The sequence below is a fragment of the Nicotiana tabacum genome, chromosome 3 (assembly GCF_000715075.1).
Source record: "Nicotiana tabacum cultivar K326 chromosome 3, ASM71507v2, whole genome shotgun sequence".
NCBI classification, from domain to species: Eukaryota; Viridiplantae; Streptophyta; class Magnoliopsida; order Solanales; family Solanaceae; genus Nicotiana; species Nicotiana tabacum.
Genome location: NC_134082.1, coordinates 86,082,065 through 86,095,548, shown reverse-complemented (window position 1 = coordinate 86,095,548; position 13,484 = coordinate 86,082,065). Strand labels below are relative to the sequence as shown.

Genomic DNA, 13,484 nt, shown 5'->3' with positions numbered 1-13,484 from the left:
TCTACCCTAATACCTGACCTCAACACCTTCTTATTAAGGATCATGTCCTCAGTAAGGTCGAGTAGCACCATATCCTACCTAATCTCCTCTCCCAGTACTTCTTTGGCTTATCTCGACCTCTTCTCAAACCCGCCATGGTCAACCTCTCACACCTCCTAACATGAGCATTAATGTTTCTCCTCTTACCATGCCTGAACCATCTTAGCCTCGACTCCCGCATTTTGTCCTCCACGGAGGCCACTCCCACTTTGTCCCGAATAACTTCATTTGCAATCTTATCTCTCTTGGTACAGTCAATCATCCATCTCAATATCCTCATCTCAGCTACTTTCATCTTCTGCACGTGGAAGTTCTTGACTAGCAAGTACTCAATTCCATACAACATAGTAGGCCAGACCACCACTCTATAAATACCTTTCACTTAAATACTAGTACTTATTTAAAGGTACGCATTACATATTGAGTAAGTGCCGCCAGAGCCCAGATTCAGACATAGGTCTGAAGTTAGGCTTTGGCGGAGAAAATTTAAGTACGACTATTTGTGCAGTTGTTCCAAACTTTAGACCTCATATATGACTTGAAATGTGTTCAAACTCAGTTCAAATTCAAACGCGAGGACTAAATTTAGAAATTTTACTTGCGATTTCAACTTTAAACAGAGATGATTAAACTTTAATATATACTATATTAAACGCACGAAGGTCCTTAGCGAAATGTCGTTCGCCTTTTTTTATCCTTTAAAAATAGAGGTTACACTGGATAATATAGTCATTTAATTATTTCCCTAATATTTAGCACTTTCAAGTTAACTAAAATTTTGTTTATTAAAGTTTACCTTATTTAAACTACTACATAGGAAATCCAAATATTTAGGATATCAAAATAAATCAAATTGATCAAACTATTTATAGAAACTAATTAGAAACGTACATAGTATCAGATTTCATTTATGGTTCCATGAAATGCATACTTTTCTCCCAAATTAAAGTATAGTCTATATAATTATTTTCTTGAAAAATATACTTATGTTATTAAAGTGTAATCTATATTTTGACTACCTATAATCTTCAACCCATTCTGACCATTTAAAGTTATGAAAATCACGAAAAATTTAAAAACCAAATTTTAACATAATGCGAGTGAAATATATGAAAAAGTAATAAATAAATAAATAAATAAATAAATATATAGCTCTTTATTGTTTGGAAACAACATAAACATAATCATTGGAAACAATTACTGTAGTATTACAATTGTAGAATTTTAAATTAGTTAAAACTTTGATTATTAAATATTTTTTATTTGAATTATGTAAAAAAAATCCAATAATTAAAAGTTTAAATCAATAAAGATTTTACCTTAAATAAATTCTTTCCGCATTTGGACTATGCAACATAGCTATAACATATTGCGTGTTAATCTTAATAACAAAACTTTAAAATTCACTTAAATTGTATCTATTGAATTTTTGTATAATATTTAAAAATTACGCTCAGTAATTATTTCAACTTGCAGAATCTTAAAGAAAAATGTATTCTAAATGAGTAGAATTTACTCAATAATGGCAGAATATCATACACTCAATAATTATTTTTCTATTAATATTTGCAGACTTGAAGCAATAAGAATGAAATAGTAAAACAAAGAATATATTCTAAATGAGCTATCATTAATTATTTTCTTTTTTTCATAAATATTCCTACAAAGGACAGCTCCCTATATTATTATATATTATGTTATTTGTTATAAATTATTAATTAAATATTAGTCAACTGTTAAGTTTATAATGCCACTTATCAATTTGTATTATTTGAATTTTTTTCGTAATAAAAGTATTTTTACTTGTTTGTTTCTATATTAGGAAAATAATTAACAATAATTTTTATAAGTTATTCTTATTATTCTTTGAAGATTTTCTTTTACAGGGTTTCATCCTATATTTTGCCTGTTAAATGGGATCAACATTTATATTTGCAGAAAGTTATCTAATTTTTTTTTAGAATTCAATTATATTATTTAATAATATTAATTTATGTAATTTAAAAAAAATATTTATTCATTAACATGGGAAACACGCGCAAAGCGCGTACCCTAAGATTAGTAATTTTATAAACCTAGACCACTCTTTATGCATGGGGTCCTAAAAATGGCTAAACTTTAAAATTTTTGTAAGCTTCGACTACTCTTTAAACATGGTGTCCTAAAAATGGCTATATGTGCACTTGTCCCCGTTTAAAGCCACTTTTCCAATATACAGGCCTGAATAAAAGATCCATCCGTTGATGTAGAATCCAGCCCAGATTTCCTCTGGCAGTTATGGCGCACGAATTCAATATTTGGACCCAAAACATCTAAAACGACAGCACTGTCGATTGCGCGACCATCACTCTTCCTCGGCCGCGAAATTCTTGTGATCTCCTTCTCCGGCGAACTTCTTGCGATCTCCTTCTCCGGCGAACTTCTTGCGATCTTCTTCTCCGGCAAATATAGTTTGTACGCTCCTCTATTTTCTATTCTCATTCTATATCTCCATTCTTTTCTAACTTTCAGCTACATGTTTCTCATGTGACCAAAAAACCCTACTTTCTGTTTCATATGATTTGTAATACTAGAATAGAAATTGTATGGTTTGAATTGCTTCGTGTTAGCTCCAGCTGTACTAAATAAAGGCTCAAAATTCGATCTTTGTTGCTCTTTGTTTTGCTTGCATGTTAATTTGCATTTTCATTTGTTTTCATGTGACAATTGCTACAAAGTTGTGACCTTTTACTGATCTGCTCCTAAATATTTGTAATCAATTTTATGAATATTACTCTCGCGAAAGGTCAAAGTGAAGAAGTCCTTAAAATATGAATTGTTAAAATATGTCTTCTAACGTTTGCTAAATCCTTCAAATGTTGACCACCATTTTATATGTCGATATTTGACTGGTGTCTAAATGTTGAATTGGCTTTTACATTATATTTGTGATACTGTGATAGTGGAAATAATATTGAAGTATTGGTTGAAAAGTTAGGTTAGATAGAATAAACATCGCGCCTTTATTTTCAGTACTTGAAAGTTGTGAAAGAGTATCATATAATTTGGACAGAGGGAATTATCACCAACTATTTATAATTTGTGTCTTGAAGTATGAGGGTTGAGGGCATTGAATGAACATTTACCTATCTTTCCAATTACCCACACCACATATTTCAGACTTCAGAGTTCCACCTTTCATTATTTAAGTTATCAAGATCAACTGATCTAAGATACCACTTAAATCCAAAACAGACTGGCCAATCAAAATTTGCAGTTAAGATAGAAGTTCATTGCAATTAGTGCATGAAGTGTCACATATCCCTTTTTCTTGAGCTCGGGGTCAAACATGTGCAGGGTTGCCGTACGTTGATTTTCCATTTTGAAATTTACATATCTCTTTTTTATAAATTTTTCTTCATAACTTGTGGTTTGTGGCTCCCGGATTAAGACTCAATATCTAGTCAATCAACCGCTCTCATTGTCAATCCACCTTATGTATAATGCGCTTGAATGAAAGTTGGAGGATTTTAAATAACTGATTCACTCTGGCTTGTTGTTGTTAGTGATCCACCAGGTGCTCTCATTAAAAGTTTCTGCATATCTAAATGGACGCAAGTTCAACTGAAGCTTCTGTTACGAAGAGTGCAGAATTGTTATTAAACAGGAAAAGAAAAAGGGCGAGGAAGAAGGCTAACAGAAAAGAAAGACAGCAAAGGTTGGATCAAATGCTGCAAAATCTGGAGGCTCCTAGAAATGAAGAAAGTTCCATTGAAGACATGACTAGTCTAGAGAATTCTAGCACACAATTGCTTCCTCTAGGACATCTAGAAATACAAACGGAATCGGCCACAACTCTTTTGGAAAAGAGTGCTGGTAGGAAAAAGAGACGGAAGAAGAGAAGTGTGATGAAGGCGATGAACCAAAAGGGTGAGCCATGTAGCATGGTTCAGACCGATGTTCCCTCAAATCCAAGCCTGTCGGATAGTAAGCATGGAGAAGTAGAAAATGGCCTACTCAATCCAAACATTTCAACTCATGACTCTGCATCTTCCGAGAGGAAAGTAACTGAGACATTGGGTATGACTGATGTAAACTTATCTCTTTCTGCTCCTTCATCTGATTTAGTGAATGAACAGGACGAGCCAGAATTGCTTCCTCTAGGACATCTAGAAATACAAACGGAATCGGCCACAACTCTTTTGGAAAAGAGTGCTGGTAAGAAAAAGAGACGGAAGAAGAGAAGTGTGATGAAGGCGATGAACCAAAAGGGTGAGCCATGTAGCATGGTTCAGACCGATGTTCCCTCAAATCCAAGCCTGTCGGATAGTAAGCATGGAGAAGTAGAAAATGGCCTACTCAATCCAAACATTTCAACTCATGACTTTGTATCTTCCGAGAGGAAAGTAACTGAGGCATTGGGTATGACTGATGTAAACTTATCTCTTTCTGCTCCTTCATCTGATTTAGTGAATGAACAGGACGAGCCAGAATTGCCTAACTGTGATGATATTGCGTTATCATCAAATGTACTGAACATTTTAACTGACAATTTTCCTGCTAATATATCAGATAGGGGACTTGACTCTCTGACGGGAGTCCAGAAAAAGGAAGCGAACACAGTTGCTCAAGAAAAGAATCATGATTCTTGTGCTGAGCGAGCTAAAAAAGATAATGCTAAGGTTGCAAATGATGCAATTGAAGAAGTTTCATTATTTGAAGCTGGAAGAATTTCGGTGGAAAGCTGTAGTGAAAGGACTCAACTCACAGACAAATCAGAGTTAATCATGCATTTTCATTCAGCTCCCATTAGGCCAGGTGATTTCCGCATGATTGGAGGTCCTCGTATGAGGAGAAAACTTCTCATCCTCGATGTTAATGGGCTACTTGCAGATGTAGTCAATCCACCGCCAAAGAATTGTAATCCTGATGCATGTTTCTCAAGACGGGCAAGTGAGAATTGATAATTTGCTTTTTATTTAATTGCATTATCGATCTTTCAATCTTACTTCATTCACAAGATGAACAACGCACTGTTCTTACGTAGTACTTGTCACTTTTGTTTGCAGTATTCAAGAGACCCTACTGTGATGAATTTCTGAAATTTTGCTTTGAAAGATTTGACGTGGGCATCTGGTCTTCTAGATCCAAGTAATCGTTGATTTTGAAGTGCTTATTTGAATTTCTGTCATCTTCCTGACTTGACCTTTTATATTTTAGCCCGGTTAATGATACAGGTTTTTCTAATGCATTTTATGGTTTACTTGAGCATTAACTGGAATACATGTTTGTGCAGGAAGATCATTGTGAAAGTGGTGGATTATTTGTTGGGAAACATGAAGCATAAGTTGTTATTTTGTTGGGTAAGCGTTCTTCCTTCTACAAATAGTTCCATATTCCTCCTCCTAGTTGCACCTTTTTTTTTATGAAGTAAGTGGTGTATTAATAACAAAAGCATCCAGTGGATGCACACATTACAAAATAAAAGAAGATATCAGCTCCTAAGCAAAGCAAAAAAATCTATCATGAGGCCAGAGAGCTGATAAATTCCATGAATTGGTCAGGGTTCTACATAGGGGAGAGTTTAACCCAACAAAAAAGAGTGACCAACCATCTAGCCTTGAGTAGGTATCTAGCAGTTGAGATGCCATCAACGCATCTTTGATTCCTTTCTGTCCATAAGCACCACAAAATAGCAGGAACCATACACCAGATTTTCTTGATGGACTTCTCAACTTTCCATGAACTCCAACTCACAAAAACTTCCTTGACACTGCATGGCATTGTCCAACGCAATCCAAAAAGTGAAAGAAACATGGACCATATGTCTGTTGCAACTGGACAGTGAAGAAATAAATGGCTGATTGTTTCAGAGTTGCTTTGGCACATATGGCATCTGCTAGCAAGCTGAAAACCCCTTCGGATGAGATTGTCATGGGTTAGGCATGCTTCATTTAGGGTTATCCTGCAAAAAGCACTGACCTTTGGAGGCATTTTAGTCCTCCAAATTAGTTTCCGGGGCCACTGATCAATCATTTCCTTCCTGGAGCCTAAGGTTTGATAGCTAGCTCTGACTGAGTATGCACCACTCCTACTGCTGCCCCATCTGAGTTTATCCCTACCTAGAGTAATGGTTGAACTATTGTGGAGGCTGCCAAGAAGTGCTACCAAGTCATCAAACTCCCAGTCATTCAGATTTCTTCTTAAGCTTGGATTCCATGAGTTAACCTCCCAATTCTGCACAACTGTAGAGTTTGGGTTAGTAGCAATAGAAAATAGTCTTGAATAAGCATCCTTCGGTGTTGTATGGCCTAACCACTTATCTTTCTAGAATAAGATATGTTCCCCATTTCCCACCTGAAGGGTTGAATCAATAGTGAAGAAATCCCACAGCCCGTCCACAGCCCACATCCATAGTTAGATCTAACAGTACACCAGTGATTTTGACAACCATACTTAGCTTGAACCAACCTCCTTCCAGAGACCAACTCCTTCTCGATTATACCTCCAATGCTATTTCATTAGCATGCTCTTGCCATGTAAAGCCAAGTCCTTTACCCCTAGACCTCCAAGTGATTTAGGAAGTGTTACTTTGGCCCATTTGACAAGGTGAAATTTATGGTTCTTGTTGTTGCCTTCCCACAAGAATGAACATCTAAGTTTATCTAGCTGCTTTTGAACTTTGACAGGAATTGGAAAGAGGGACATAAAATAGGTTGGTATGTTGTCCAACACATTGTTTATGAGGGTTAGTCTGCTGCCAAGAGAAAGATATTGTTGCTGCCAGGACGCCAGTCTTTTCTCAAAATTTTCAATGACCACATTCTATATCTCAGTTGATCTGTGCCTAGCATCCAATGGAAGGCCTAAGTAGGTGGTAGGGAATGAACCTGTACTGCAACACATTATATCAGCCAACATCTCTAGTTCTGGGACCACATTTACAGGGTAAATGACACTTTTTGACATGTTAATGTGCAGCCCTGACAAAGCTTCAAAAATCAACAGAGTAAGATTGATATATTCAACTTGAGACTTCTCAGCACCACAGAGAATGAGGGTGTCATCAGCAAACAATAAGTGAGACACTGAAACTGTTAAGCCGGAGTTGTTGCCAACATCAAAACCCTACATCCAATGCATTAGCTTTGCTTTTTCCAGCATTCTGCTAAGTTCCTCCATCGCTAGAATGAATAAGAAAGGGGACAAGGGATCCCCTTGTCTCATCCCTCTCTCAGGGGAGAAAAAGCCAACAGGGCTTCTGTTAACAAGAACAAAATATTTGACTGTGGTGAAGGTATATCTAATTCATCTGATCCATTTTTCACAAAATCTCATCTGCCTTAAAATTGAATTGAGATACTGCCAATTGATTTTGTCAAAGGCCTTCTCTATATCAAGCTTAAAGAGCACACTAGGTCCATTTTTTTGCCTCCAATCCAAGATTTCATTAGCAATTAGTGCAGTATCTGTAATCTGTCTGCCTTTAATAAAAGCATTCCGGTAGCCAGAGACCAACTTCCCGATCACCTTTTTAAGTCTCTTGGTCAGCACTTTTGCCACGATCTTGTAGACTCTACTAGTAAGACTAATAGGTCTGAAATTTTTGAGTTCAATTGCTCCTTTCCTTTCAGGGATGAGTGCAATAAAAGAGGCATTAAATGACTTAACCATGTGACAGTTTCTATGGAAGTGGTTGAAAGTCCCCATGACATCTAGTTTTACTAGTATCCCAACATCTTTGATAAAAAGCCAATGTAAAACCATCAGGCCAGGGCTTTTGTCAGGTGCACAAGAGTTGATAGCATCTAGAACTTCCTCCTCTTCAAAAGCAACTTCCATGGCATCCTTCTCCTCATTGTTCAAACAACCCAAGCCTTCAAAAGTACAACTAGGTCTCCAAGTTTCATTCTCAGAGTATAGATCTTGATAAAAATCTAATATCACCCTTTTAATCTGTTCCTTTTCTTCGATGATATCCTCTCCCACTTGTAGTCTGTCAATGCAGTTATACCTCCTGTGAGAATTGGCTACCTTTTGAAAGTATTTTGTATGTCTGTCACCCTCTTTCAACCACAAGCATCTTGACTTTTGTCTCCATGATATTTCTACAACCTTGGCTAATTTTAGTAACTCCATTTTTAGCTGAAGGATTTTATTTGTTTCAGCTTGAGTCTGCAGTCTTCCTTCAGATGCTTGTTCCATTAATAATAGTTCTTCCATAGCTTTGTTGGTTCTGGTGCTAATTCTACCATATGACTCCCTGTTCCAGATTGCTAAATCCTTCTTTAGAAGTTTCAGCTTTTGGGATAGTACAAAGTCAGGGGAGCCATTTACCACATAACCCTGCCACCATTGTTTGATCATATCACAAAACCCTTCATGTTGTAGCCACATGTTTTCGAATTTAAAATAAGAAGGTTCAGAAGTCCAATCTCCACTTTCCAAGGAATAGGCCTATGATCAGAAACAACTCTAGGAAGGGCTAGTTGTTGAACTGAACCAAAGAGATCATTCCATTCAGAAGAGATCAAAAACCTGTCAATTCTTGATACCTGTAAAGAATTTTCACCCCTAGCCCAAGTGTAAAAAGCTCCCTGTAAAGGGAGATCCACCAAGCCCATATCTTGAATGAATCAGAAAATATTTTCATAGCCTTTGCTTCTTATACAATTAAACCTTTCATTCTCAAAACGGCATACATTAAAATCTCCCCCAATAATCCAATTATCATTTCATAAACCCCTTACAACAGCTAGTTCTTCCCAAAATTCAATCCTCTCCCAGTTAGTATGAGGATGATATACTCCTGTGAAGCACAATCTGAGATCAATCTGAACCTCTTCAAGCATTGTAGAGATAGAATACTTCCCTTGCAAAGAGTCAATGCAATTCCACTGTCTTTTATCCCATAGAAATATTACCCCTCCTCTGTTGCCGCTAGCCTTCAACTCAGTCCACTCGACCCATCTCGAGCCCCAAATCTGCCTGGCTATAGCCACAGAATAAGTTTCAGTCTTGGTTTCTTGCAAACACAAAATGTCAGGTTTCCACTTTTGAATAAGTGCCTTAATAGTGCTTCGCTTGCTCTCATCATTGAGCCCCCTTATATTCCAGCTAATAATTTTTGCTTTCATTCTAAAAAGCTTTGTGAAACCTGCTCCTGTCAGACCCTTCACCCTTTTCACATGTAAGTGTGCATTCCAGCACCCTTGCTTCTCTTTCCCCCTTGTTCTTTGGTTTCTTCCCCTCACTTCTTTTTCCCTTTTGCAACTGTATTTGTGATTGCCTCTTTTGCTCCATTCTGAGGATCATATCAAAAATTTCATGTTCAAATCCAACTGAGTTAACTCCTAAAGCCTTGCATGCTTTGGTCATAGCAACCTTGGTCCAATGAGAGGTCTCAATAACCATTAAGCAAAAGAGAAGCAAAGAATAAGGAGTATGATTTTTCCTACCACTTTCTTTCTTTGCCTGGGGAAAACATCAATTTCCTGTGTGATCTTTTGGCCATTTCCTACACTGATGCATAAGGAATTCTTTGTGGTCAGCCAGATTGTCAGGACTCTGATGGGTCACTGTGATTTTAAAAAGCCTTCACGAACATGGGAATAACAGTATCAACTGTATGAACACATGGGCTGTTTTTCCCCCTTTTGGAACTGATTTTTCCCCTTTTGGAAAAGAAAAAAAGGGGGAGGGAAAATTATATTTGACTTCCTTCTCGTGACTATATTGATCCTACTTCATTTATACTTTACCGGTTATGTAGCTTGACTGTGCCCTTGTCTTGGCAAAGATAGCAAATTGTGAAAGAAGCCACCTTTATTGTAATATAGGAGAGGGGGTTGCTGGTGAAAATTTACCTTCCTATGTTGCATTAACTTTCTTAACTAAAGTTTAGTTCATTCTTTTCTTTTCTCTCAGCCCTGCCATTAAGAAAGGTAAAAGAAAAGACAAAGAAGGAAAAATGAGACTGCAGTCACAGGATGATGCTTCCCTGTGACTGTTGATGTGTATATGTGTGTGTGTGTGTTTATATTGTTTGGTATATTTCCTTTACTGTTGGTTCCTTCCCTCTTAGAAGAATAAGCAGTTTCTATTTACTAAATTTCGCAGGATATGTCACATAGCACTCAGACAATGTTCAAGACACTTGATAACAAGCATAAGCCCTTGGTTTGCAAGGAGCTGAGCAAGGTGTGGGACAGATATGATCCGAATCTACCCTGGGAAAGAGGGGATTATGATGAATCAAATACTTTACTATTGGATGATTCTCCGTACAAGGCCTTGCTAAATCCTGTAAGCTTGACACCACCCTCTTTTTGGCCTCAAGACTAACGCTCAAATGACCCCTTCTGACTTGGTATTTCTTCTCGTGAATGTAACTACTTTATGCATGACCTTCCTCAGGCGCACACTGCGATATTTCCTCATTCTTACAACTTCAAGGCCGAGAATGATGATTCACTAGGTGAGACCCCTATGGTACTGCTTAATACTTGATAATTGTTTTCCTTTTCATGTTTGATGTGCGCCTTTTAGTGGCTATTAGAACTGATTCCCACCATCTAATAGTGTGAGCCGCAGTGGGTTTAGACACACTTGCCGCTTGATTTCTTTCCTTGTTTGATTATTTTACGTGTGATGCATATGAGCAACATGCGAAGTTAGATTAACATATGCAAGCAACAATCTGCTAGTGGTGATTCATTTGCTATGATTACTAGTATTACTAAAAGCCATCACTCTTAAAGCAATGAAGCGAGGGGTTATCGCTTCATTGATGAAGCCATGTGCTTCAAAGAAGTGTGCGATTGCAAAGTTATCCAAATGAAAAGCGGCGTTTCTTTTTTATCAGCAAAAGATAATTATTAAAAAAAAATGTTAGGCAAGTGTTTGCATAATTTGTTACTTTGGTGCAAGAGTAGTCTAATTGATAGTATTGATCACTACTTGGACTTCCTGGAGTTGTTAGGAAAATGTTGTAACTAACTGCATGGATATTCCCTGCAGTATTTTGTTTCTTTTTGGTACCATCTTGATACTTCGTTAATAAACCTTTACCTTATCAAGAAAAAAATGTTAGGCTGTACCAAGATAGTACTGAAGCATTACAAAAGGTGTAAAAAGCGGCGGTTCTTTAGATCTCAACTTTGAGGAGTTGGATTAATATTGGTATTATGGTATATTGGATGCTGAAATTAGTTCGGCCAAATACGTAGATGATCCTTTAAAGTTTTTTTTTTTGAGATGGTTTAAAGTTGTCACCACTTTTCATAGACACCTCAATTGAGGCCTTTATCTATTGAACACCTGAGTTTGGCAGATCAAACACGATAACATGGGAAAAAGAAACCAATAACACGACACTTGGCTTTAACCCAAATTTTTTAAAATAAGGAACCAAGGGAAACAGAACAACCTAGTGGAACCATTTTTTTTCTTGATAAGGCCCATTGGAACCATTTTGATTCATCATTACTTCATTAGTGATCACAACAAGCCACCAACTGTCTTCTTCACTCTGCATCTCCACCACCACCTCTGTGAGACCTACTCCATCCACTACCATCTACTACCTTTTGTTTTCTTTTTCAGACCTTTTCACAAGTACCTAACATGCATTCATTTTCAAACCTTTTCACAAGTACCTAACATGCATTCATTTTCAAACCTCCAATATTCTTCCTCCTGAACAGCCTGTCACTGCTATAGTCGCACCAGTCAACAACTTTATTCTTTAAATCTCCACCTTCACCTGTAACCTCAATAAGCTCCATTTCAACTCCATGATTTCACTCGAAATACCACCATTGCTGCGCACAGACCACAACTGTGCACTATCGCATCTCTGTATTATTATATCTTACTAGTTTCTTATAGCGAGGTTGTCTTTGTTTCCAAGAATTTGAGGAGTTATATTTACAAAGTTAATAGCTTTCAGTCAATTTTTGCAATTAGGAGTTCTTTTGAGTTATGGGCTTTTCATAGGACATGAGTTTTTCAAAGAAGCACCAAATGCTATGAAACAAAGTGGTGAAGTAGGTAATTGTTGGAACTACTATTCTAGCTCCTTTCATCAATTTCTACAAAACAAAAAGAGGAGTCTGAACTAGTGAACATGATGAAAAGTGTTCAACAACTCTAACAGCGAGAGATCCAAGGATACCATAAAGATTTTTGTGCCCACCAGCACCGAGGGATTGGAAGACAAATCTGCTCCACCGTTGCCCATGGCCAATTAGTTGTCTCAATTGCTATTTATTATAGTACTAAATTCATGTATGTTTGGCAATTTTCTTATTTTTCATATATTGTGCGCTTCTCATGTCTCACTTCAAGCATCATGGACCTTTGCACCTTTTGCTTTTAAAAACACTGATAATTGTTCAAATGAGTTTTTCTTAGAAACTTCTAATATATGTTGGTATAAAATTGTGGAGATTTTGAAGATTGAAAAGTTGCACAATTTTGTAGGCCCTGGAGGTGATTTGCGAATTTATTTGGAAGGGTTATTAAAAGCCGAACATGTACAGAAGTACGTAGAGCAACATCCATTTGGTCAGCGGGCAATCGATGATACAAGCTCAGATTGGAATTTTTACTCTGATGTTCTTTGCAGTCTGCTTGGTCAATCAAGCTAAAATTCTTGATATGCTCTTGTATAATTTGCATGCGAGAGAGACATACTGTGATGCCAGACACCATAAGAACAGAGGCTTGCTTTCGGACTTTTGACAATTTAAAAACAGATAACTGGTCCGAGCTGTGTAGCAATCACAATAATGTGGAATGTGGTGGAGTTTCTTTGAACTCATCGACGGCCTTCCTTTAGGAGTTGATTGATTATTTGCCTGCTATTTTTTAACAGTATCGTGTTAACTTTCTTCATTTTCTTCCTCTCCCTCCTTTTTGGGGAACGTTTAGTTGCTCAGGCTTCTTTCTCCTGTTGATTATGTAATATATCTGCTTACTTTCATGATCCCTCTGTCTGCTTTCAGGGTAATGATGCTTTTGTAGCTTAGGCTTTCCTTTAGCAGCTTGGTTGGATAGTTGTTACCCTGTATTATATTGTATTGGTACTCTAAATTCAATAGTTTGGGTTGTTACTTAAATATTATTTATCTTATATTGTTAAATCTTTTTTTTTATGTAACGATGAAAAGAGTCAATTTGGTACATGCGTTATGCGTGAAAACTGCGTCTATTAATAATAAAAATGTATATAACAAGAATAAATTATGTATAATAGCAGTTGGCGTTTAAATAGATCCAACATGCATATATTGGTCAAACATGAACAATTTAATTAGTTAAGTTAGTCTTATAGTATTTGTATATATTGTATTAGTATATGATATAAGCATACACTAATGCTTGTATTATGGTAGGCTATTTATATTATATCCTTGGAGTGCGGCTCTTCTCGAGCAAATCTTGTATGAATGTGGAATATCTTA

General features: G+C 36.7%; 1 protein-coding gene across 5 annotated transcripts; it reads left to right on the top strand.

The window, feature by feature from the left end:
• The first annotated feature begins 2,257 nt into the window (after nt 1-2,257).
• On the top strand, nt 2,258-13,151 carry LOC107788657 (uncharacterized). 5 transcript variants are annotated; one of them, XM_016610352.2, is made up of 8 exons: nt 2,270-2,493; nt 3,585-4,440; nt 4,591-4,971; nt 5,088-5,169; nt 5,315-5,381; nt 10,138-10,323; nt 10,435-10,495; nt 12,502-13,151. In XM_016610352.2, the coding sequence occupies exons 2-8, from the start codon at nt 3,627-3,629 to the stop codon at nt 12,666-12,668; spliced, it is 1,758 nt and encodes a 585-aa protein (XP_016465838.2). In that variant the 5' UTR covers nt 2,270-2,493; nt 3,585-3,626; the 3' UTR covers nt 12,669-13,151. The 5 variants fall into 5 exon arrangements, with proteins under 5 accessions (XP_075105703.1, XP_016465838.2, XP_075105705.1 ...); XM_016610353.2 differs by having other exon boundaries at nt 2,359-2,493; nt 3,596-4,440; XM_075249602.1 differs by having other exon boundaries at nt 2,258-2,493; nt 3,585-4,971.
• The last annotated feature ends 333 nt before the right edge of the window (nt 13,152-13,484 follow it).

Coding starts and splice junctions, on each gene's coding strand:
- LOC107788657 (XM_075249602.1), top strand. CDS start 3,627: ATGGACGCAAGTTCAACTGAAGCTTCTGTTACGAAGAGTGCAGAATTG. Junction 5,170..5,314: donor ATCTGGTCTTCTAGATCCAA/GTAATCGTTGAT, acceptor ATGTTTGTGCAG/GAAGATCATTGTGAAAGTGG. Junction 5,382..10,137: donor ATAAGTTGTTATTTTGTTGG/GTAAGCGTTCTT, acceptor TAAATTTCGCAG/GATATGTCACATAGCACTCA.